General features: G+C 37.4%; 1 protein-coding gene across 8 annotated transcripts in view; it reads left to right on the top strand.

The window, feature by feature from the left end:
* The window catches only part of RAF1 (Raf-1 proto-oncogene, serine/threonine kinase), a 98,944-nt gene that overhangs the window by 56,177 nt on the left and 17,502 nt on the right, over positions 1 to 25,265 (top strand). For 4 of the 8 annotated variants that reach the window (XM_049863369.1, XM_049863371.1, XM_049863370.1 and 1 more), the window contains 6 exons: positions 11,144 to 11,376; positions 17,052 to 17,164; positions 19,458 to 19,560; positions 19,861 to 20,018; positions 21,830 to 21,928; positions 24,001 to 24,154. In XM_049863369.1, the coding sequence (XP_049719326.1) occupies positions 11,170 to 11,376; positions 17,052 to 17,164; positions 19,458 to 19,560; positions 19,861 to 20,018; positions 21,830 to 21,928; positions 24,001 to 24,154 (834 nt within the window). In that variant the 5' untranslated portion in view covers positions 11,144 to 11,169. Of the gene's footprint in view, positions 1 to 11,143; positions 11,377 to 17,051; positions 17,165 to 19,457; positions 19,561 to 19,860; positions 20,019 to 21,829; positions 21,929 to 24,000; positions 24,155 to 25,265 lie in introns of those variants that run through there. The other 4 variants (XM_049863372.1, XM_049863373.1, XM_049863375.1 and 1 more) reach the window with 4 other exon arrangements.

The raw sequence follows: 25,265 nt of genomic DNA, 5'->3' as shown, positions 1-25,265 counted from the left end.
GAAACTATTAAACTGTTTTCCACAATGGCTTTACTGTTTTGCATTCTCACCAGCGATTAATATGGGTTCCAGTTTCCCCCCATTCTGGCCATTGTGGCAATTTTTTAATGCAATAGTAGCAAAAATTGAAGCAGAATAGAGTAGGATCTAGGCTTTCTAATTTCTGAGGTATTCTGTCGTGGTTGGGGGGTGGTGCTGGGAGGGTAAGGAATACTGAAGGAAGCTGCTTGGAGCCAGTGAACCAAAATTCTAGAATAGGCAGGAAGAATTCATATTAAATAAATTGTAGGCTTCTTAAATAATTTATAGAATTTATCTATCACAGTAAATGAAATTACAAATATTCTGAACCTGTACTTTTTGGCATGTAAAAAGTAAATGTTTTAGTCTGTAGAATACAAATTCTCAGACTGTCACCGAATAAGTGTTTAAGGCCTGGGAACTTTTGTGATATTAGAGCCACTATTTGTATATGTGAAAAGTTCTCTTAAAAAAAGATTGTTTTTATCATGGACAGAAAGGAGATTTTAAAGTTAGTTCCCATATAAACTTTTTGTTACCAAATTTATCTTCAAATGGCGTACTTAAAAATCCTCTTTTAAACAATATACCTTTATGTAAGAGTTGAAAAGGGTGGATAAATACATTTTCAATTTATCTTTTTTGATATTTGCTTTGCTTTTGATATTAGACAATGTGTATAGATAGTCCTTTCCTAAAATATTTTAAAATGTATTAGGGACAGTAGAGTCATACGCCACCTGATGTCCATTTTGGCAGTGTCTGACCACGGATATGTCCGTGGTCCTGTAAGTTTATAATAGAGTTCAGAAATCCCAACTGGAGAACGGGATGTAGCGGACATAACCAGACATACGGAATGCAGTGGCTTCTTGCACGGAACATATGTATCTCATGTCTCTTATATACAAAGCACTTGTGCTGCCGGGCATATAATGGTACGGTACATGCATGACTTATAATACATATGTCTTCGTAGAATAAACGTTTGTGTTTCTGGCTTATATGTGTACTGTACTTTCTATCGTTATTTTAATGTGAACTTTACCTACTTACAAATAAAAAGTTTAACATATTACAGTATATGCTTCGACCCATAGGCAGTGGCATCTAATCTCATGTATCACGTGTTTCTTAAGTGTTGTAGCATTATCTCTCTGTTTAATTTTCTTTCAAAAATACTACCATGAAGTATATCATGGCTCCTAAATATAGCAAAACCAGCTGTAGTGATACCAGCAGCAAGAGGCAAAGGAGAAATACTGATTTGGAAGTGAAACAAAAGGTTATTAAACAACACGAAGGTGGAAAATCAGTGAATGCTGTTGCTCGCAATTTAGGCACGCTCGCACAATGTCCAAATCACGTAATGTCCTGTTTTATAGAACATTTTTTTATCGTGGATGTTAAAAAACTCATGATTGTGGTCTTGGGGAACATCTAGCTCAATTGGCATAACAGTTTATAAAGAAAATGTTCTACATTCTACTTTGGTGAGTAGCGCCTGGGGTCTTAAAAGCTTGTGAGTGGCCACCTGAAATACTCCACTGGTCTCACCCCTTCGGGAGCAAGGAAGAATGAAGAAAACCAAAGACGGAAGGGAAAGATTAGTCCAAAGGAGTAATAGATCACCAACTACTACAGATTCCACGAGACTAAGTCCAGTACAACTAGATGGTGCCCAGCTACTGCCACTGACTGCTCTGACAGGGATCACAGTAGAGGGTCCCTGACAAAGCTGGAGAAAAATACAGAACAAAATTCCAACTCAAAAAAGAAGACCAGACTTACTGGCCTGACAGAGATTGGAGAAACCTCAGGGGTATGGCCCCTGAACCTCCTTTGAGCTCAGTAACTTAAGCTAGTGTCAACTTACTATTAAAACAAAATAAAAAAACCCCAAACCAAAGTCACTCCTGATGTTCACCCTTCAGCCAGCGATGAGACAGGCCCATAAAACAAAACAAGACTAAAGGGGCAAACGAGCCCAGGGGCAAGGAGTAGAAGGCAAAAGGGGACAGGAAAGCTGGTAATAGGGAACCCAAGATCAAGAAGGGAGAGCACTGATGTGTTGTGGGGTTGATAACCAATGTCGTAAAACAATATGTATACTATGTGTTTAGTGAGAAGGTAGTTTGGTCTGTAAACCTTCATCTAACCCACTACCAACTGCTGTCGAGTCGATTCTGACTCTTAGCGACCCCATAGGACAGAGTAGAACTGCCCCGTAGAGTTTCCAAGGAGCGCGTGCCTAGGGGACCTTTTGGTTAGCAGCCATAGCACTTAACCACTTCGCCACCAGGGTTTCCTTCATCTAAAGTACAATTAAAAAAAAAACACACACACACATAAAAAAACACATGACTATTGACTCCATCCTTACATTATGGAAAATAATTTATAGTTTTGGTAGTAAAGTCTAATAGTTTTCCTAAGTAAATATCAAATGAAAAATACGCCCTATTTAAAGGTTAAAAGTTTTCTTTTTAAGACATTTGCTCAGGAAAAACAAAGCAGGGTTTTAAAAATAACTTTTAGATTATTTTTTTCCTGGACAAAAAAGTCTTGGGTGAATTTACTGTACATCAGACCTTTAGCCATTGTGTTGGTGTGTCATCCTTTCCTGTCAGATCTTTTTTTTTTTTAACCCAGTGTTGCTTGAAATTGTTTCTATTTTTGGTGTGTGGCTTCAGGTCTGAAGTAGTTTACAGTTTATTGATATTACAAACAATGCTACAATAAATATTCTTGTGTCTATGTAGTGCTGCCCCCTTCCTCACGCCCTCAAGGTTAGCTTATCAAATGGTTTGTGAATTTAAATCTTTAACAACAAAATGTGGGGGTGGAGTGGGGAGGAGAAGTGGTGTAAGTATAGACTTTCTTGAATATTACTGAAGTTGATATCAACTTACCACTAAAACCAAAAACAAAGCCCAAACACATTGCTGTCAAGTTGATTTTGACTCATAGCAACCTTATAGGACAGAGGAGGACTGTCCCCATAGGGTTTCCAAGGTTGTAATCTTTTACGGAAGCAGGCTGCTGCATCTTTCTCCTGCTGAGGTATTAGTGGGTTCTAACTGCCAACCCTTTGGTTAGCAGCCAAGCGCTTAACCACTGCACCACAGGACTTATTAACTTATAAGTCAGAATCAACTCAATGGGAACAGGAGAATGTCATAAATGTAAGATGTTAAATGGTAATATTCATGGTAACCACTAAGAAAATAGCTGGAAAAACATACACAAAAAGAAGGGAGAAGGGAACCAAAATCATTCCCTGCATTAAACCAACAAAACACAAAAGCAGGCAGTATTAAAGGAAAAAGACAAAGAAGGCTTAACAAATAACAAAATGGCAGAAGACAGTTACTTCTTACTGGTAATTTCAGTGAATGTAAATATACTAAATGCACCAATCAAAAGGCCAAGAGTGGCAGAATGGATGAAAAAAACATGATCCAACTATATGGCGTTTATAAGAGACACACCTTAAACCCAAGAACACAAAGAGGCTGAAAGTGAAAGGATGGAAAAAAATATTCCATGCAAATAATTAAAAGAGAGTTGTGATGGCAATCTTAATATCAGACAAAGTAGACTTGAAGACAGAATCTTTTAGAAGAGATAAGGATGGACATTATTTAGTGATAAAAGGGTCAATTCATCAAGAAGATTTATCAATCATAAATATATGTGTATCCAACAACAGAGCACTAAATATATAAAGGAAACACTGATAGAATTGAAGGGAAAAAAAGACAGCATTACAGTAATAGTTGGAGTCTTCGGTACACCACTTTCAGTATTGAACAGTACATCTGGAAAGAAGATCACGAAGCAAACAGAGGATTTAATGACACTATTAACCAACTAGACGTAACAGACAGACATAGAACATTTCACCCAACAACAGCACATTCTACTCTAGGGCACATGGACCATTCTCCAGGATAGGCCACATGTTAGGTCACAAAACAAATCTCGATAAATTTAAAAAGACTGAAATCACACAGAGTATTTTCTCTGACCACAATGGAGGGAAACTAGAAATCAATAACAAGGGGAAAAAAAAACTGGAAGATATACAAACATCGAAATTCAAACAACACAGTATTAAACTGCTAGTGGGTGAAGGAAAAAATAGATAAACCACACATTTCTTAGAGTCAAATGAAAATGAAAGTGCAACATGGCAAAACTTACGGGTTGCTGTGAAGGCAGCACTCAGAGGGAAACTTACAGTAATAAATGCCTACATGGAAAAAAGAAAGAGCCCAAATCAACAGCCTAACTACAGCTTGAGGAACTAGAAGTTGTAGAGCAGACTAAGCCTAAACCTACCAGAAGAAAGGAAGTAAAGACCAGAACATAAATAAATCAAAAACAGTATAACAGTAGAATCAACAAAGCTAGAAGTTAGTTCTTTGAAAAGATCAATAAAATTGAGACCTTTAGCTAGAGTGACAAAGAAAAAGAGAAAAGATGCAAGAAAACAAAAAAGGAAATAAAAGAGGAGACATTACAACTAACCTGATAGAAATAAAGAGAATTATGACAGAGTATTATGAACAACTGTATGGCACCCTAAATGAAATGGACAAATTCTCAAAGCACACAACCTACCAAACTGACTAAAGAGAAGTAGAAATCTCAACAGACCCCTAACAAGTGAAGAGATGAAATCAGTGATCAAAAACCTTCCACCAACAAAAAATGCTGGACCAGATGGCTTCACTGGGGGAGTTCTACCAAACATTTAGAGAATTGACACCAATCCTGTTTAAAGTCTTCCAAAAAATAAAGAAGTAAGGAATACTCCCTCATTCATTCTGTGAGGTAGACATAACCCTGATACCAAAACAAAACAAAGACCACAAGAAAAGGAAACTACAGGCCGATATCCTTTATGAATATAGATGCAAAAACATTCAACAAAATACTAGTGAAGAGAATCCAACAGCATATTGAGTCATACACCATGATCTAGTGGGATTTATTCCAGGGATGCGAGGATGGTTTAACATTAGAAAATCAGTCGCCATAATACAATGCATTAACAGAACAAAGGAGAAGACCGCATGATCATCGTCATGGATATAGAAAAAAAAATTGAAAAAATTCAACACCCTTTCTTGATGAAAACCCTAAAGAAGATTAGAAGGGAAGTTCCTCAGTAGGGTTCAGAGCATAAATGAAAAACCAGCTGCCAACATTATACTTAATGGAGAAAGATTAAGAGCTTTCTCCTTGAGATCGGGAACAAGACAAGGGTGCCCACTCTCACCACTTCTTTTCATTATTGTATTAGAAATCCTACCTAGCCAGAGCAATAAGACAAGAAAAAGAAACAAAAGGTACCCTAATTGGAAAAGAAGTAAAATGATCTCTATTCTTAGATGACATGATCCTATATATGGAAAATCCCAAAGAATCCCACAAGAAAGTTTCTAGAGCTAACAGAGGAGTTTAGCAAAGTTGATGAGTACAAGAGTCAGCAACAATAGTATTTCATGTTTTAAATTTGTATTTCCCTACAGAACCGTGGTGGCACAGTGATTAAGAGCTGTGGCTGCTAACCAGAAGGTCAGCAGTTTGAATCTACCAGCTGCTTCTTGGAAACCCTATGGGGCAGTTCTACTCTGTCCTGTAGGGTTGCTGTGAGTCATAATCAACTCAAGGGCAGTGGGTTTTTTTTTTTTTTTTTAATAAAGCATTGTATTCCTAATATACAAAAGACTCCTAAAAATTGGTAAGAAAAAGATGACAGTCACACAGAAAAAAGAGGTAATTAAATTCACAGACTAGGAACACAAAAGCCAATAAACATAATGTAGGTTAAAAAAAAAAAATTGCTGTTTAAAAAAAAAGCCTAGCAGCACTTAACACAAATACCTACCTGGGGGAGGGCGTGGTTGGCAAACAAAGGTAAAAGGGCGTGCATTATTTGCATAAAAATACAGTACATTTTAGAGTAGTGTCAACAGTGTTTCCGAATGTTTCTTTTTAAGATGTCTGCTGTATGATATTTGGAAGGTACTTTCTTGTTTTCAGATGTATGTCCTTTGGTAAATTAAGGAATACCTTAGCACAAAGCTTTCTGTGACAAACTGGTTAGTGGTGTACCTGTCAATCTTGGGGCAACTGGTAGGGTCCTTGGCTTGTCGTTTGTAGCTGGAGCAGCCTTGTCTGCTTGCTCCAGCAAGGCTTGCAGATGTTACCCATCATTTTGTCTGAGTATGGTGTGTGACAAAGGTTCAGAAGCACTGCCTTAGCATGCCTGTTAGTCTGTTCTTTTTGTTTGTTTCAGTATTTTTTTTTTCTTTACATAGGTAACATTTTCCATTTCAACAGTCTTCACATGTATAGGTCAGTGACGTGAAATATGTTCATCACGTTGTTTAGCCATCGCAGCCATCGCTATTCTCAAAGTTTTCTGTCACCATTAACAGAAGCTTGGTGTCCCCTAAACATTATGTCTTCTTTCCCCTGTACTTGGTTTGATAAGAAGATAGAAAAATGAAAATAATGATGAGATAGTTAAAAATTGAGGATTAAAGTGAATATATATTTATTTTGTCACTTTTTTTTTTTATTAAAAGTCTTTGTAATATGTTTCTGTATGAAGCACTAGCACTGTGTTTTCTAGGTTCCTGTAAGATTTAGAATTCATCTTTAAAGTTACTACATTCTTGAATTTAGGTTACATTTAAGTTTTTATAAATGGGTCCTTTAGCTAATAGATTGTAATACATTCTTCCCCCCAATTAAATATAGGATGACATTTTTTGCAGCTTGTCTTTTGCTGGATGGTAAATATTTTTTAATGTTATAGTGCCAAATGGAGATTTAATTCACGTTTACCAGTTCTTGATAGATCTTTTATATAAACAAATTTATTTATATTTGCAGCACTATTCTGATTTCTAACTTAATTTATTCAGTAAATATTTGAGCACTCTTGTATTCCAAGTATTGTACTTAAATACTAGAAATACAGATAGTTCCTGACTTACTGCAGGGTTCTGTTCTGAGGACTGTTGTAAGTTGGTTCTGACATAAGTTGAATACCATGTTTTTCATAAATAATGTGCATGTGCATAGCGTGACTAGGAAAATAGTGTGTGAGGGGGTTGCACGATTGGCCACAAACGAACATGTAATTGTTATTTGCGTAAAATATGGTACTTCATTCTTTTTTAGTTTTCATTATTACTGCTTTTTTAAATCAATATCTTCATAAATTATAAAATTGAACATCTACAGGTGAACATCTGAGAATGATAACATCTACAAATTATGTGCAGCAAAATTGTATGTAGTCCATATTACCAACAATAAGAAGTACAAAAAAAAATTAAAACAGACAGGTTGTAAGTACAGTGCCTTGTAACTCAGATACGTTGTAAATCGGGGACTGCCTGTACAATAGTGAACGAGATTGGCAGGGTCCTATCCTCATGGAGTGGGAGGGAGTAGGGGGACTAACCAAAAACTGTGAACAATTTAACATAGTAAGTAGTAAGTGCCATAAAGAAAACAAGACACGCTTATTTGATAGGTGGAGGGGAGCAGAGTATTTTGGCTAGGCTAGGAAAACTTCTCTAAAGAGATGTTTTTTGGGTGGAGACCTTAATAAAGTAAAGTGGCCAACTTTCCTGTTTGTGGGGAAAGAGCCTTCCAGCTGAAGGGGAAAAGAAGTTCAAAGTACTGAGGACTGAAGCTTGGTATGCTCTGAAAGAAGGCATTATAGGTCTTGTCAAAGAGTTTAGATTTTCTTCTGAGTGAAAGTATTAGAGGGTTTTAAACAGAGGAGTGACACCATGAGTTGCATTTTTTAAGATTACTTTGACTGCTATATAGATCACCAGGAGCTGAGTTATTTCAGGCTGGTGGGATGCTTACATGAATCTGTCCCCTCTCTCTTTCCTCCTTTACTTCTCTCTCATTTGGTCCTAAACTCCTTCATCTCTTCCTTCTTGGATGGGGAAATGATCAAAGGAAAAAAAGAGTTGTAGATATCCCTAAAAAGTGACAGTATGGTAACCTGCGGTTAGAGCTAGAAGTGAGTCAGGGCTCAGGTGTAGGTGCCAGATGAGAGAAGCACTGTGTCACTGCTACTTAAAGGCTTTGAGATCTTGTCCTGCCCTTTCCCCAGACAGATTTAATATAGGCTTGCAGAAGTTTATAGTTTAAGAGTAAAAATCCCTCATAATCCCACTGAGTTAATTACTATTAACACTTTGTTTATAGTTCTAGATTTTCCCTACCTCTTTCTTTATAATTCGTTTTCTCTCTCCCTCTTTCTAGATTAATATAAAAGAAGTTCAAAGTATGTTTTTTCTTTTTTGTTTTATCTTGGAAATCTTTTTCCACCTTTGCACATACAGACTTACTTCATTTTATCACATGGATATTAACATAATTTATTTAATTCCCTATTAGGTATTTGGTTTTTTCCCATTTATTCAAGGATACGAACAGTGCTATAGCGAATATCCTTAAACATATCTCTTTATACACTTTTCTGTAGGATAAATTCCCAGAGAACTTTGAGTCTTTAAGAAAATTTCATGGACTAAATGTAAATGCACCAATAAAGAGACAGAGAGTGGCAGAATGGGTAAAAAAATTGTGATCCGTCTATATGCTGCCTACAAGAGGCACACCTTAGACTTAAAGACACAAACTAAAACTCAAACGATGGAAAAAAAAAAATACATCAAGTAAACAACAATCAAAAAAGAGCAGGAGAGGCAAAATAGTCTTTGAAGTAAAACCTACCACAAAGGATAAGGAAGGACCACTATATAATGATTAAAGTGTCAGTACACCAGGAGGACATAATCATAATAAATATTTATACACCCAGCGACAGGGCTCCAAGATACATAAAACAAACTCTAACAGCATTGAAAAGAGAGAGAGAGACAGCTCCACAATAATAGGTAGGAGACTTCAACACACCACTTTCGGTGAAGGACGGAACATCCAGAAAGAAACTCAGTAAAGACATGGAAGATCTAAATGCCGCAGTCAACCAACTTGATCTCATAGACATACACAGAACACTTCACCCAACAGCAGCCAAGTATACTTTCTTTCCCAGTGCACATGAAACATTTTCCAGAATACACCACATACTAGGCCATAAAGCAAGCCTTAACAGAATCCAAAGCGTTGGAATATTACAAAGCATCTTTTCTGACCATAAAGCCATAAAAGTAGAAATCAATAACAGAAAAAGCAAGGAAAAAAAAATCAAACACATGGAAACTGAACAACACCTTGCTCAGAAACTACGGGGTTATAGATGAAATTAAGGACGGAATAAAGAAATTCACAGAATCAAATGAGAATGAAAACACATCCTACCAGAACTTTTGGGACACAGCAAAAGCAGTTCTCAGAGGTCATTTTATAGCAATAAATGCACACATCCAAAAACAAGAAAGGGCCAAAAAAGAAAATTTCAGAATTTTAATAGTTATAACCATATTCCCCTCTGAACAAGGTTATGCCATTTTAAGCCTTCACTGAGACAGTACAGGAAGACCATCTTGTGATCTTGATTATGTCTTTAAATTTCCCTGGTTTTTAATATAAGCTGAGGACAGTTAATATCTATCCTCCCCTTTTGCTTCAGGCATGTGATATGAGATAGTGCTTAAAACATAGTACTCAGGAAGAAACTTTTGGTTGAAACCAAGAGGCCTAGACTAAATGGCCTTTAATTCTAGGCCGTTTCAGCTCTTCGGAAGAGTAAGGGCTATGGAGTCAGACCCAGCTCTCAACCCTAGCTCCGACACATACAAACTGGGTGTGAGAGAGATCTTTTTCAGCTTTAAAATGGGGGTATAATTTCTACCTATAGCGTTACTGTAAGGATTAAGTGGAAAAGTATGAGTAGGATATGTGCTGTGTGCATTCCCTCATACAGTTGTTGTTTTTAGGTGCCATTGAGTCACTAATAGGTACCTAGTAAATGGTAGTTATTATCGATGATAATAAGACAAAACAAGTTTCTAAAGGAGGAAGCTTGAGAAGGATGGGATATCCTGTCAACCTCAAGGTTTTCTAAAGGAGACAAATCTCTCACTTCTCCGTGGTTATTGACTCCCCAGCCAGGGCCAGGGCATTGTGTATCCTGACTGCTGAGACAGTATTTGGCTTACTGTCATTGTGTGAATATCTGTGAACTCTAGTAGGTATTATTATATATGCTACCCAACGAAAAGATTTGATTATTTTTGGTTAGGTGACTATCTCTGCTAATCCTTCTGTTTATAAGCTTTTTTTTTTCTTCTTTTTTTCTGTACCAATATTGAATTATAAATGTTACGGAAACCCTGGTGGTTAAGTGCTACGGCTGCTAACCAAAGGGTCAGCAGTTCGAATCTGCCAGGCGGTCCTTGGAAACTCTATGGGTCAGTTCTACTCGGTCCTATAGGGTCACTATGAGTCGGAATTGACTCGATGGCAGTGGTGGGTTTTTTATGGTGAAAACTTTGTGGACTTTAAACAAACATAGAATCTGGTTATTTTACCTGTCACCTAGTTGTTTTTGAACAAGTAACTTGACCTCTGTGTCCTTTACCTATTTAAAAAGTAAGGAGTGCATGGAGGAAGAGATTTAAAATCTATGGGGCTCTTATACAAATTAAACGAGATAATTTATATATAAAGTGTTTGACAGCCTAGAAGTGTTTTTGTTTCCTTTCTTGAAGGCAGAAATTATGTCTTATACTTTTATTTTTCATAATACTAGTAAATGTGTTGCTTATTCTCAAGAGTAGCTATTCATACTTAATATACAATAACAAGAAAAAAGAAATGTATTTGAAAAAATATTAGACTTGGGCTCATGTTCCAGATTGGCTTTTAACTGTCAGTATAACCCTTGATAAGTCTTTTGGTCTCTGGTTCTTGTTTTCCTCGTTTTTGAGTTGACTGTGAAATCTATTACGGTGATATACTAATATACAAGTTTTCTTTTCTGGTTAACTTATTTTAAAAAGTTATATACAAAAAATAACTGATATTTTCACAATCACCGTTTATATTGTATTACTGGGTTAATTGCTTTTGTGCTGGAATTGTAATTATTTGCTTTTCTTACCAGGTTTAATTTTTGTTTAAGCTGCATCAATGGAGCACATACAGGGGGCCTGGAAGACGATCAGCAATGGTTTTGGATTCAAAGATGCCGTGTTTGATGGCTCCAGCTGCATCTCCCCTACAATAGTTCAGCAGTTTGGCTATCAGCGCCGGGCGTCAGATGATGGCAAACTCACAGATTCTTCTAAGACAAGCAACACTATCCGAGTTTTCTTGCCAAACAAGCAAAGAACAGTGGTACGTAAACACTGCCTCTTAGAAAATTGTAGCTATCCAGTTGCCTATAGAAAACATTATGGACTGTGTTTATCAACTTATAGACAAGCAAAAGCTGCAGTGGCATTTAGGGTCTTTAGTAATTGGATTTACAGTTGCAGATTTCATTGTTTTATATATGGTTGTGTTCCTTGCACACCCTCTACTTTTTCCCACCTCTTGGTCTTCTAGTACTACTTTTGCCTAGAATATCTTCCTTTTTGCCACTTCATTCAAACAAATAGTACATTCTCGGGGGTATATATCAAAGACTTTTCTTTGAAAAGCTCCCTTAGAGCTTAAAAAAGTATATATATATATATATTATTCTGAATTATTATTTTGGTGTATATTTCATAGGCCAGGGCAAGGTTGGAAATAACTTAGAAATCACGTTTTCTTCCTCATTTCCAGGACACTGCCACCAACCAGTTATTTCAGAATAGTTTGTTTTTATTGTATCAGTGAATGACAGGTTTATGGTGGGATCATGGTAGGACACAGTTATAGGCTTTTCTGACACAAAACCCAAAATTTTTAAGAACTTACTGCTCAAAAAAAGTTTTCTATTATCCTGAGAGGTAGGGAGAGGCCCACTTGACTGAAACAGAAAAGTGACATTGTACTGATTTTGCTTGCTCAGGCATTTGAGAAAACTTTAGCTCAACACTTCTGTGCTTCCTCCTTCCACCTCCATCCATTCTTTGTGTAAAATCAGTGCATTCTGTTTATCCTGTATACCTAGGTGAAGTGTATCCTAGGTTAGGAAGTCCACTCCCAGAGTTTTCTCAGTTTGCTTTCAATAGTTTCACTTTCTCCAGTTTGCTAATAAATTCCTTTATACTATTCTGAACCTAGAGGGCTTCCCAGTTATACTACTGGATACTTGGTGCATTTTGAACTTAGAAGGTGAAACTCAAAAGGCCAATTAAAGTTTGAATAAGTCTCTCTTAGGAATCCCTGGGTGGCGCAAATGGTTGAGCACTTAACTACTAACTGTCAGCTTGGTGCTTTGAACCTACCCAGACACCTCAGAAGACAGGCCTGGTGATGTGCTTCCAAAAGGTCAGCCTTGAAAACCCTATGGAGCAGCTCTACTCTGCACACATGGGGTTGCCATGAGTTGGAATCGACTTGACGGCAACTAACAATAACAAATTTCTTTTTGTTCTTCTTCCTAAAAATGAAAGTTTTGTGGCTGACAAAATAATTAGTAGTAATCCTCTATATTTGAATAGTGGTCTGTAGTTTACAAAGTGCATTTTACCTACTGTTTTCTCAATTTTGTTTTTAACTTAAATTGGAAGCCCAGGTAGGAAGTCGGAATGTGATGGGAAGCTGAAGACCATCTGGTGTTTCTTCAGGGTGTTACTGTGGCTATCATGATGGCTGTTGCTAAGGTTAGGGAAGGGTTGTTTTTTACTCTGTCAAAAAAAAAAAAAAAATCTTCCCCATCCCCATCTACTCTTCTTTTTCCTGGAAGGTTGGGAAACTTGGTTTGGCATAGTGATTAAGTTTATGGACTTTTAAGACAACCTGACCTGAATTTAAATCCCTGCTTTGCCTATTAACTATTTCATCTAAACAAGTTGCGTGATATTTTGCGCCTCTTTTTTCCTGACCTTATAAAATAAGGCTTGTGGCTTAGTGTAGTGGCCGATTCATAAGTAAAATTATTTTGAGGAGTTTTTGCTACAACTGGTACCAGTGATTTTGGAGCTTGACTTCTGCCCCAATTTATGAGAAGGCTCTAGCAGACAGAGTTAGTTTCTCCTGTTTTTTTTGGCTAAAGATGGACCATCTATCTCTAGAAGAAACAGGCACCCAGCTTCAGGGGAAGAATGAAACAGGAAGGAATCACTTGCCAGGCCAGTACCATTTGTCAACCGACTGTGTCTACTCATCCCTAGGCCTCTTCACTTCTAGAACCCAGAATGGCTTTCATAATCATGTACCAGGCTCCAGAAATTATTTAATTTTAACTGATTTTTCATCATGTATCCTTGTGAGGTTGTGGAGAAGTAAAGAGAATGTGTATCTGATTTAAATAATTTTAGAAGTAGTAATTAGTCATGCCTTGTTTTATTTTTCAATGCTTTTGTCATTTTGTTTTCTAAACATCTGTGCTTTGGCTAATTTATTATAATTGTTATTACTGGATGAGTGAGTGGACAAGAGCTGAGAACCACTATCAGTCGTTACAGTCACTTGGCAAAGCAGGTTAAAATACAGATTCCTGACCTTCATTCAAGATCAGCTGAATCAGAATCCCTGGGTGTGTTGGAGTGGGGCAGCTAGGAATCCATATTTTCACAAACTTCTTGGATGATTCCAATGCCAGCCACATTTAAGAACCACTCAATTAGAGGATATCTAAAGAGCTATCCAGCTCCTCAAGTCTGGAACTTACAATGAAGGTGGGTGATATAACGTAGATACCACGTTACAGCTTTCAAAGCCCTGCTGCACAGTTCTGATGCAGGTCATGATTCTGTTAGTGTGTGTTTTATGACTTTTCGTTTTTCTCATTCTTGTTGTCTTCATAGTTCAGATCAGTGTAAGTGTATCACACTTTGCTTAGTTTTGTTTTTGAAAAGCTGGAAGTTAGTGAGCGCTCTAAGGGTATCACCACTTAAAAAAAAAACCTGTAAAATAAGCTTATTATGCAGAATTTTAAATCATTGCAAAAGCAGAGAGATTAGAATAATGAATCTAATGTACCCACCACCTAGTTTCAACAATTAGCTAATCGTGGCAGTCTTGTTTAATCTGTATTGCCATCTACTCTTTTCCAATTGGCATAAATCCCAGAAATCATTTTATCTGAAATATTTCATTATGTACAAGAAACTTTTAAATTTATTTATTTTAATTTAATTTATTTTTTAATAGGTAATACATTTATTTAGGTCAAAATATCAGGTCACCTCTGCCCTTGCTCCGCAGTTCCTTTCAGAGATTTCCTGTGATAAACCTTTTTATCTATAAGAAGAATCATTTGGGCCCCTCCTGTTTTTTCACAGTCTTCTGAAGGAGAGGACAAACCATTAGTAACCTAGGGTGACTATGAGAATTTCTGAAGGAGATGTTATAGAAAAAACCTCTCTTTTTCTCCCAGGTGGTTTTTCAGGAGAATGTTCCTCTACTCCTATCATCTTCTGAATTTGTTTGTTCTGCAAGTTCAAATTTTTGTATATTGTGGTCCCTTAATGTGGAGCCCATCTTTATGCTTCAAAGTATTAAAAAAAAAAAAAAAATCAAAACACAAAGAAATTAAAACAGGGTTTATTCGAGCAGTTACTGTATATGCATATAACCAGTTGATGTCAGTCCATTCAGAGGGAGACCATTTTGTTTCAAAAAAAAAAAAAAAAAGTCTCAATGTAGGCTAAACAAAAAAAAAAAACCCAAAACCACTGCCGTCGAGTTGTAGCGACCCTATAGGACAGAGTAGAACTGTGCTGTAGAGTTTCCAAGGAGCACCTGGCAGATTAGAACTGCAGACCTTTTGGTTAGCATCTGTAGCACTTAACCACTACACTACCAGGTTTCCCAATGTAGGCTAGTTACATACAATGTAGATTTTAAAGAGAAGAGGAGTGAGTAGAGTAGGAAACCAACCATTTGGCTTTTTGAACCATGCTGCCACCACTTACTGAGATCAGCTGGCACCAGGTTACTAGGTGGTCAGGGGGTGGGGGTTGGGGGACTTCATTTGCAGAAATCTATAGCATGGAGGTTTTAAAATAATAAAAGTTACTTCAGTTATTCAGGGAATTCCAGTTCCAAGGATTATCTCTCAGGGGGCAAGGGAAATTACTTAAAGTTACATTCTTTGCATTAGATAACTCTGAGCTACTTTACAGTTAACAAATGTCTTTGTCACAAAGGGGGGTTGCAGAGACTTAATCATTGTGTCAAGCTGGACCTCTTTGAGCTGGAATAAAAAAAAGTTAGCAGTGTTGCAAAGTAGTTTAGCAGTTTTGGGCAAAAAATAAGTTAACAAAGTTGCAGGCAAGATTAGGAGTTTTGGGTCAGGCTTTTTTTTTTTTTTTCCTTAAGCCTCATGGTAAGAGAAGCCCCTTGAAATCAAAGTAAAATATCTATTTTTAATTTTATTTCACAAAGATTGATTATTGGGCAGATGTTTCCTATTAGTTGCTGATAATAGCAAAATACAGCCTTATGAAAAGCTTCTTACATTGGCCCCCACTAATGTTTTTCAAATTCCTTAGGTGCAGTTTTACTCCCTCCCCTCCCAGATGTTTTTTTTAATCTCTGAATTTGTGTTCAAATACGGTCCTCCATTTTGTAGGTAGTAAGGGGCTGATCCACAAACCTTTCTCTGTTTTTTTAAGACCAAAGGTTGGTGGTTTGAACCCAACCAGAGGTGTTTTGGAAGAAAGACAGGCCTGGCGATATGCTTAAGAAAGATCACAGCCGTGAAAACCCAATGGAGCACAGTTCTACATCACAGGCAGTGAGTTGGAGTTGACTCGACAATAGCCAACAACAACAGGGCCAAACAGAAAGATTGACTTGGAAGAGCATTGAGCTGGCAGGATAAAGAGCGCTTTGGGCCTTTGGAGCCCCATGTTGCTTTCCTCTGCTCCTCATTATACTCACCTCCCTCTGGGAAGGGTCTGGGATGGCCATTGTCAGCTGTGTGTGCGCCCGAATTCCACTGTGGGTAGTTCACAGGCACCGCAAATCTATTACATTGTGCTCTCCTTGCTGTCTGGACTGACTCTAGTAGCCTTACTTTTTATTAACTTTATTGGTTTTGTTTTCCAAAACAAAATGTATAGGGTTTTAATCAAAAGTCTTAAAATTTTTGTGGCAATTTTTACATAGCTGCCATAAATAGCACCCTGGGCACTCACACCTCCCACTAGACCTCCAGATGCCTGCCTGGCTTTCGAAGGTTGGGTATAGGGCATATCCTGCTCAGATTACCCTGTATGGTGTGTACATTCATTGGTGTTTGTCCCTCACAGGAGGGCAAAAGCTCTATTTCCTCCCCTTCCTGCTTACCTTAACTAATGTGGAGTGCATGTAAGATGGAGTTTTTGTTAGGAAGGTCAACCATTTTGTTGAAAATAGGTTAAAATACAAATTTTTTTATTAGAAAAATTCGTGTTTGTTTGTAGATCAGATTGGCTTATTCTTTCTAGTAGGTATTGATGTTTGCATGTACATCTCAGTAAATCAAACAAATTAAAGATATATAATGGGAAAGTTAATCATTTTATCTCTTCCCAACCACTACCTCTTGATATTAACAACTTGGTGTATGTCTTTCCACAACCATATGACATGTGTAAACATATAATGTGTAGACACCTCCTCCCCCTTTTTAATAATCATATTCTTTGAGTTAGTCTGCAAAGTACTTTTCTCCATTTAATATATAGATACCCCTTTAGGGTGTTTATAATAATTCATTATAACAATATAGTAGCTGTGTAACGTGACATAATATAGATGTTCTGTACTTCATTTAAACTCATCCATTTGGATGTTCAGATTGTTTCGTGTGTGTGCATGCACATGCATATGTTTCCCTTCAACAGACTGTTTGGTTTGTTTCTCTGGCTCACCTTTCCAAGAGGAACTGCAGCCTGTGTTTGGTCCTAAAGGTGGTCCTTTGTTTGTAGGTCAATGTGCGAAATGGAATGAGCTTGCACGACTGCCTTATGAAAGCCCTCAAAGTGAGGGGCTTGCAACCAGAGTGCTGTGCAGTATTCCGACTTCTCCATGAACACAAAGGGTAAGAACTCAAAGGCAGCCACCACCTACTTCATACTAGGAAGGATACCCTAGCCTCAAAGAATAACCATTTCCATTTGTAAAAAATTGTATAACTTCCTGTAGATTATTGTATATTCGTATTTTGTATACCCTTGCTTATAAAAAGACAATTCCAAAAAATAAGATACCAAGAACTGGAAATTATTGCTTAGATATTCTGTTGAAAAATAAAATACAGGATAGGTGTTGATAGTGTTTCCATGGATGGAAACAGAAATGCCAGATAGCATGTTTCTTGAGAGAAGAAATTTTTCTTTGTATCTGCTGTAATGAGTGAGTATTCAGAAAGTGTTGCATTATTTTGTAGTTAAAGAATCCCGTCCTCAGGAGATTTTATGATCTTGTGTTCGGTCATTCATTTTTATGCAGCTTAGTGTTTACTGAATGCTGTTTGACAGAGCTAAAAATGCTGGAAATTTCTATTTCAGGGAAGAGCCATATTTCGTCTTATTTCTGATGGTAATGACAAGATAAAGGTATCCCCTCAAAGGCTTGGAATAATACCCCAAAGATGCAGAGCTGTCTATAATTATCCATCATCCATTATTATTCCCCTGAAGTCTGGGGAAATCTTTTAGGAGGTTCTTTTAGCCCTCTTCTTGGAAAGTGACACTTCTGTTGTTGACATTCAGCTTAAATCTTTCACGGTTCTGGAGATGGTTCTAGGAGTTCTCCAGTTTAAGAGAATAACCCAGAATGAATCTGCTCAAAGGGGTGAGCATAAATATGTCTATTCCTCTCAGTTTAGGAGGCAGTTCTTTGAAATAGAGTCTTTCAAACAGATGTCAGCTTTAGCTGGTTGTGGTCCCAGATTGGTCCCCAGGCCAATCTATAATGCTTCTTAAGGACTAGAGAAATTCTGAGACAAAGGGGCTTGGTCTACTGTGGTCCAAGGCTGCATTGGTTGGAGCAACCCTGGTTTCTTTCTAGGACAGACTGCTCCTGAATAATTCAAATAGAACTTTGGAGTGATGTGGGGTTTCCCAGATGTCATAAAGGGAATTACATTAAGTGATAGAGTATTTCTGTTGGATAACCAGGAAAAAATAGCTGGAATAGACTTCTTGTAGGTGATGGGAGGAGTTTGGTGCTGTGTATGAAAGATAGTGAATATACCACGGACTGCCAGAAAAACCAACAAATTTGTCTTGGGAGGAGCATAGCCAGAATGCTCCTTTGAAGGGAGAATGGTGAGATTTATTCTCACTCACTTTGGACGTGTTATCAGGAGAAACCAGTCCCTGTAGAAAGACATCATGCTTGTTAGAGTAGAGCGCCAGCAAAAAAGAGGAAGACCCTTGATGGGATGGATTGACACTGGCTGCAACAATGGGCTCAAACATAGCAACGATTGTGGGGGTGGCGCAGGACCAGGCAGTGTTTCATTCTGTTGTACGTAGGGTCTCTATGAGTCGGAACCGACTCGATGGCACCTAACAGCAACAACATCATGTATGTGTTATTCTCTTCTGACCTGAAAAAAATTTTCCTTCAGGAAATGGGCCAGATTACTTGGAAAGACATGAGGAAGGAGCTGGGCAATAATGTTTAATTCAGTGGATCTGTCTGTGTTGTTTACTTTAGACACAGAGAGAGGTCTCAGTAAGTTTGAAGACAGTTTTGAAAATAGTTTAATCAGGTTGCGTTCTGCCATCAACTTAATATTTATAGACCCTGCAGATTTGAGCCAGAATTTATTAATAGAAAAGTGCATCCCATTTCTCATTCTTTTGTATTTGTGTATCTTTTGGATTGAAGTCCGCTAGTGAATACTTAAATTTTAGTATCATGGCCATATAACCCATTAAAATGATTTTAGGATTTTAATGTCACAAAATTCAATTTATTATATATTTCATTTATCAGGAAATCATGATATTTCATTGTTCAAAAAAAAAAAAAAATACAAAAACAAAAAAGCCAAGTTTGGATTGAGTACAGGCTTTGGATTCCAGCAGCCCTGGAGTCAAACATAGGCCCTGCCAATCACTGTGTGGCTTTGAGTAAGTTACCTTCTTAAGAGTCCCAGTTGTGTCATCATTAAGATGGGGATGATAACACTTCATGGCTTGTTGTGTTAAGATGGGGACGATAATACTTCATGGCTTCATGGATTAAAATAGCGTGAATACTTTGCACTGTGTGTGTATGTAAGGATGCAATAAATGGTAGCTCTTCTTATTACTGGTATTGAACTCTCTTGCCTTGTTTAAATATTTCCCTTTCTTACGATTTTTAAAAATCCGTTTTAGTAAAAAAGCACGTTTAGATTGGAATACTGATGCTGCCTCTTTGATTGGAGAAGAACTTCAAGTAGATTTCCTGGATCATGTTCCCCTCACAACACACAACTTTGTAAGTTGCACATCTGTTCCTTCTTTGGGTGCTTTGGTTGGCATAATAGGAGTTTCTTAGGGGTGAGAAACATATATATTGTTGGGTTGTTTAAAGCTCTAATTATGCCATTGTTTAAGTAAGACAATTGAGATTTAATTAAAGATATACTTTCCTTTCAAGTTATAAATTTTGTAAATGTTGGTTGTATGATTCTTCATTGTGTAGAAATTCGTTTGGTGGCCAAGGAGGAAATTATTTTGTCTTTTGTTATCTTTCATTTATTGAGCATGATTTACACCTGTGTTCTTACTGTTCTAGGCTCGGAAGACGTTCCTGAAGCTTGCCTTCTGTGACATCTGCCAGAAGTTTCTGCTAAATGGATTTCGATGTCAGACTTGTGGCTACAAATTTCATGAGCACTGTAGCACCAAAGTACCTACTATGTGTGTGGACTGGAGTAATATCAGACAGCTGTTGTAAGGCATCATTTTTTTTTTATCACAGAACATAGAGAAAAGTACAAATACTTTGAAAGGTGCTTATTGTGTATTTTGACTGACAGCTGTGGGTTTCAGACCTGTTAAATGGATTGTTGTGACCTGGACACCATTCTACTTTAGAAATATGGCAGTTCTGAAACTAACGAGGTGGTATGGTAGTTATAACTCTCTAAAATGAGCAGGCAGGACCTATTTATCTATCCAATAGAGATTGACATACTGGGAATCAGTCAGGAGAAGAACAGAGGGACACAGAAAGAGAAAAGACTTGTCTTTTCTCTCTTAAGAGTATCATCTACTAGGTTGCCTAGTATACAGTGCTCTAGATTTTGTTAAATATAGTGAATAGGTGTTTGACATTGAGAAGAAGCAGAAAGCATAGTTGGTGCTACTTTCGTTACCTCAAACTGTGGAAAACATTGTTTGGACTTCAAATGATTTGAATGGAAAAATTTTAAAAGATAACTTGTATTCTTCAGGAAACAAATTAGTTATCAAAATATATTTCATGTAGATGGGGACCTATTTCATTGTTAAACCCTAAACCCATTGCCATCAAATCGATTCCAACTCACGGCGACCCTATACGACAGAGTAGAGCTGCCCCATAGAGTTTCTGAGGAGCACCTGGTGGATTCAAACTGCCGACCTCTTGGTTAGTAGCTGTAGCACTTAACCACTGTTTCATGCAACCAGGGTTTCCAATTTCATTGTTAGTAACATTTAAATAAAAAGGTCTAATGTGCCTGTTAAACCAAAGTCAAATCTTTATCCTTTTTTGAGCATACTAGGAAAACTAAGCCAGTGTTACCATTAAACCACGAGGAGAACATCTTTTCTGTTTTCATGTTAGTCACACGTTGCTTTTGCAAACGGTGCTTTTGTGGCATAAATCCCACAGGGTTTGGAGCCCAACAGACATGGGTCAGAATCTCAGCTCTGTCATTAACTAGCTGTCATCTTCTCTGAGCCTCAGTTTTCTTATCTGAAGAAGGGGGTATTACCTCCTTGCAGTGTTCTGAAGATTAACTGAGATAACATGTGAAATTGCCAAATACAAATGCCTGACTCATGGGAAGAAGGTGTCCAATTAATGTTAATATCACTTTTTTCTTATTTATGACTTCTGAGGCTGAATATGACTTCTTCATATTTTAGCTTTTTATCTGTGTTTCCAAGACATAATGTTTCCAGGTAAGCTGTAGGTGATCTAGGTTATAAAATGCCCTAATGTAGTGTAAAGGAACATGATTTTGATATAGCTGGACATTGGACCACTTATATTTCCTAAAAATGCAGGTTGGAGTCTGTATGTTTGTTGGCATGTCAATTCTGTTCACATTCTGTGGGATTTTTAACAAAAATTCTAGCCCAATTCAAACCCAATCATTTGGGTTGGTGGTCCCTTTACTCTAAATCAAAACCAAACCCATTGCCATCGAGTGAATTTCAACTCATGATGACCCTATAGGACAGAGTAGAACTGCCCCACAGAGTTTCCAGAGGTGTAAATCTTTATGGAAGCAGACTGCCACATCTTTCATCTACAGAGTGCTGGTGGGTTCAGACCTCTGACCTTTCGGCTAGCAGTCGAGTGCTTAACCATTGCGCCACCAGTGTTCCTTCTCCTTTTATTCTAGGTAGCTTAAATGGCAGAGGGAAATGTGACTGGGAAAGTTCAGTTTGAGTAGCTCTGAGTTTGTAAGAGGCAAGGCAGGCTGAACCTTACATCACTCTGTAAAATTACTACAAGTATATAAACCAGTCTTTTCCCTGATTTCATTTAGATTGTTCCCAAATTCCACTGTTGGTGATAGTGGGGTCCCAGCACTACCTTCTTTGACAATGCGTCGGATGCGAGAGTCTGTTTCCCGGATGCCTGTTAGGTAATTTTTGACCCATAGCCGTTTCTTTTATGGGGGAATAGGGGTAAAAGTCTGGTACAACAGACTGAGAGCTCCTTTGTATTCCGTCTCTGTTTTTTGCTACTTCTAGATAGGGATTTGGTGTTCTGGCTAGAATGTATAACTTTTCTCTTTGTGGTCCTGTAGTCTCACATTCTAGAAATTGACTCTTAATAGCTCCTGCTGTTACAATAGCACATCCGTTTATAATACCTCATCACAGTTTAAAGAACTTGAGATCTTGCCTTCCTCAATAATTAGTGAGTTGAACGTCAGTGGAAAGGGCTCCGAAACTGTATACACTGATTGAAGAAAAAAAAAAAAATCCCTCCATCTTGAAATACTAATTGTGGCCTGGCAGTGCTAAAATTACGGAATTTAATAGAGTGCTTTCTTAAAAAATCTGATTAGATTTCCAATATAAACATCCTTTCTAATATGCCTATGCGTTTGCTCATAATTTGTCTTTACTGTGTTATCCAGCTTTAAAACCAGAATTCTTCCCAGCTGTTTTGGAATTTGTACTCATTGCCATCTCTTTTCCTCTAATACATGTAGTACAGTTTGGATTATGTATTAATAGAATTCTGATACATAATACGAATCAAACGGAATCTGCCAAACACAAAGTTTAACAAAATCTTATGCAGCCAACTAAATATTATGGGCTTTAGTCTTGTTTCCACATATAAGCATTTTAAAACTGTTAGACTGGATACCTTAAGGAATTAGGTTGTGAGACTTTAGAATTTTACAGCATTTCTGTAGCAAGTATAGAAGGTAACCAGATATGAATCTGACTTATACAACAGGTGCTTATTATTTTCTTCATTCTCTTAGGGGTGCTTTATTTGGTGGGGTCTTCATATTTTTCACATTTTTTTTTTTTTTATATATATATACAGAACTATAAAAAAAAAAATCAGAATGTTGTTAAGTTCACGTGATATGTTCATTGTATTTCCACGTGGATTCGGAACCTAAAATAAAATCTAGGTCTTTGTCCATCCAAAATATGTGACGTTAATATATGTGTAATCATATTGATGGCCTTTATAAAACTACCATAGAAATTGTTAAAGGCACCATAACTCAGAACAAGGAATTTGTATTGAAATGATATTTGGATGTGTATTTGTGTATGATTTTTATTTTCTTTGATAATTTGAAAAATAAGCCTGACAAAAAAGCTGAACTTACCTCTGAAGATAATAGATATACTTGAAACCCCTTGGAATTTCAGAGAAGAAACCAACCCTCTGAGGGTGTAAGCGCTGAAATCTGTAGGAAGGCAGTCTCAAGGCAATAGAGCCATTTCCCTTAGAAAAACTAGCCTTGTATTCCTTGACTTCATGTCATGGTGTTATTTTAATCTGAATACAGCTCCAGCTAATCTTTAGGGTAAATAGTGAAAATTTTATACTTCTTAGTGCGTGTTTTTTTAGTGCGTGTTCCCAGTTTGGTTGGTGGGGGAGTGGCGTTGTCTTCAAGAGGCCCCAGATTAATTTTTCAATTCGATATGCAGCCTAAAAATGGAATTCATATTAATTTACTTGGTGAGCTGGTTTGTACAGAGAGCAGGGGTAAAATCCTGAACTTTTTGCAGACATGCTCAGCAGGTCTAAACCATCTGTTAAATTTCTTCCTTAAAGTTCTCTAATTTCGTCTCTAAATTAAGCCGGGCAGGTTCCACATGGCTTATTAGCAAGTGGTGGTGTAGTTTGCAAACGCTAATCCCTTGTTTTCCAGAGGTGCTGTAAAAATTTGGAGTATTCTGTAGAGTTGATTTATTGAAAAGAAGAAGAACTTACAATGTATTACGCTACTTTTCACATGAATTCAAAGCACATGTACTGTTCCCTTTCCAAAAATTTGCATACAAGGCACTTAAACAAGAGAATTTTTAAATGGTGTGTGTTGAAAGAATGGAAAGCTGTCAAAAATTCTGGTATGGGTAGAGTTTACCCTGGGTATCTTAAGAAGTAGGTAGTAGAGAGAGACTATCACTGGGGAGGCTGAGCGCCACTCATGGGATTTTCTTTCTCCTCACCTAGTTCCCAGCACAGATACTCCACACCCCATGCCTTCACGTTTAACACCTCCAGCCCCTCTTCAGAGGGCTCACTGTCCCAGAGGCAGAGATCGACGTCCACGCCTAATGTCCACATGGTCAGCACCACCCTGCCTGTGGACAGCAGGGTGATAGAGGTAATAGGGCGCCCCTGGGGGTTAAACTGTTGTGGGTGGTGATGAATTAGTTATTGTGGGTGGGGTTGACTGTTATCAGAGAGTTTTGGGTTTCAAACCTCGTCAGGAATGTTGTGGCACTTTCTCAGGTCCTTGAACTTTTTGAATTTTTTATTCATAACATCTTTAGTATGGGTGAGTAATCCAATTGGTATATCATTCAGGTGGAGAACTAAAATTTTCTGATGAAATGTTAACATTTGAATTCATTTTTCCATGTCAGGTTTGAATAGGATTTCAGCGAGTTAGGGTGAGATAAAGAATAGTATCATTTTGATATGGGAAAGAAAAAGATAGCGATAGACAACTGCAAACTCTGAAAGACTTTTAAGTGATTTTGTTTAGAAATAAAAGGGTGGAGTCGTAGGATTTTACTAAGTAGGTATTTAGGGAGATGTAGAAGTGCCCAAAGCTAGTGTTCTCAAACTGCTTTTTCTTTTCTCAACTTTTTGGTATGTTCTATTTGTTTGGTTTGCTTTCTAGTTCATCTTTAATGACAACTTAATACACTTAAATACTTCCTTTGTTCTTTATTCTTCTTTATTTCTCATTGCTTTGGACTAGAATAACAGCCTGAATGCTTCTCCCAGGGCGTGGTCCAGACGATTTTGTTTGAGGGGAAGAGTAGGTATTGTTCTTCATGCCTTTGCCTTTGTGTAATTAACAGGGTTGCTAAGACTGTCAGACAGTAGACTGTCAAAAACGAAACAATTGCTAATTTAAATTTTATAGTCCTTATCAGACTGGTGTCCATGTTTTCTTTTTTGGCAATAGAGCGTATTTAGCTTTTCCAACATGGGAGTAAAAGATTGTACTGTATGTGTTATTGCTGGTGGAATAAATTTCTCAAGTCAGGTTTTGAGGCCAATGACATTAAAAAATTTGACTTAAAAAATAAAATTCCAACCAAAGAGTAAATGTTAGACTCATTTCATTGGTGCTCCTATCATTAGTATTCTATTCGTCAGTTTGGTTGATATGCCCTGGAATATCCTTTATGAAAAATTTATCAGAGATAACTGTGCTGTCTCTACATCAGAAATTGTTCCTTGATAAACCTCAGGGACACCTG

The sequence above is a fragment of the Elephas maximus genome, chromosome 20 (assembly GCF_024166365.1).
Source record: "Elephas maximus indicus isolate mEleMax1 chromosome 20, mEleMax1 primary haplotype, whole genome shotgun sequence".
In the NCBI taxonomy this organism is placed as follows: domain Eukaryota; kingdom Metazoa; phylum Chordata; class Mammalia; order Proboscidea; family Elephantidae; genus Elephas; species Elephas maximus.
The sequence above is the reverse complement of the archived record's forward strand: the minus strand, read 5'-3'. Positions and strand labels throughout refer to the sequence as shown.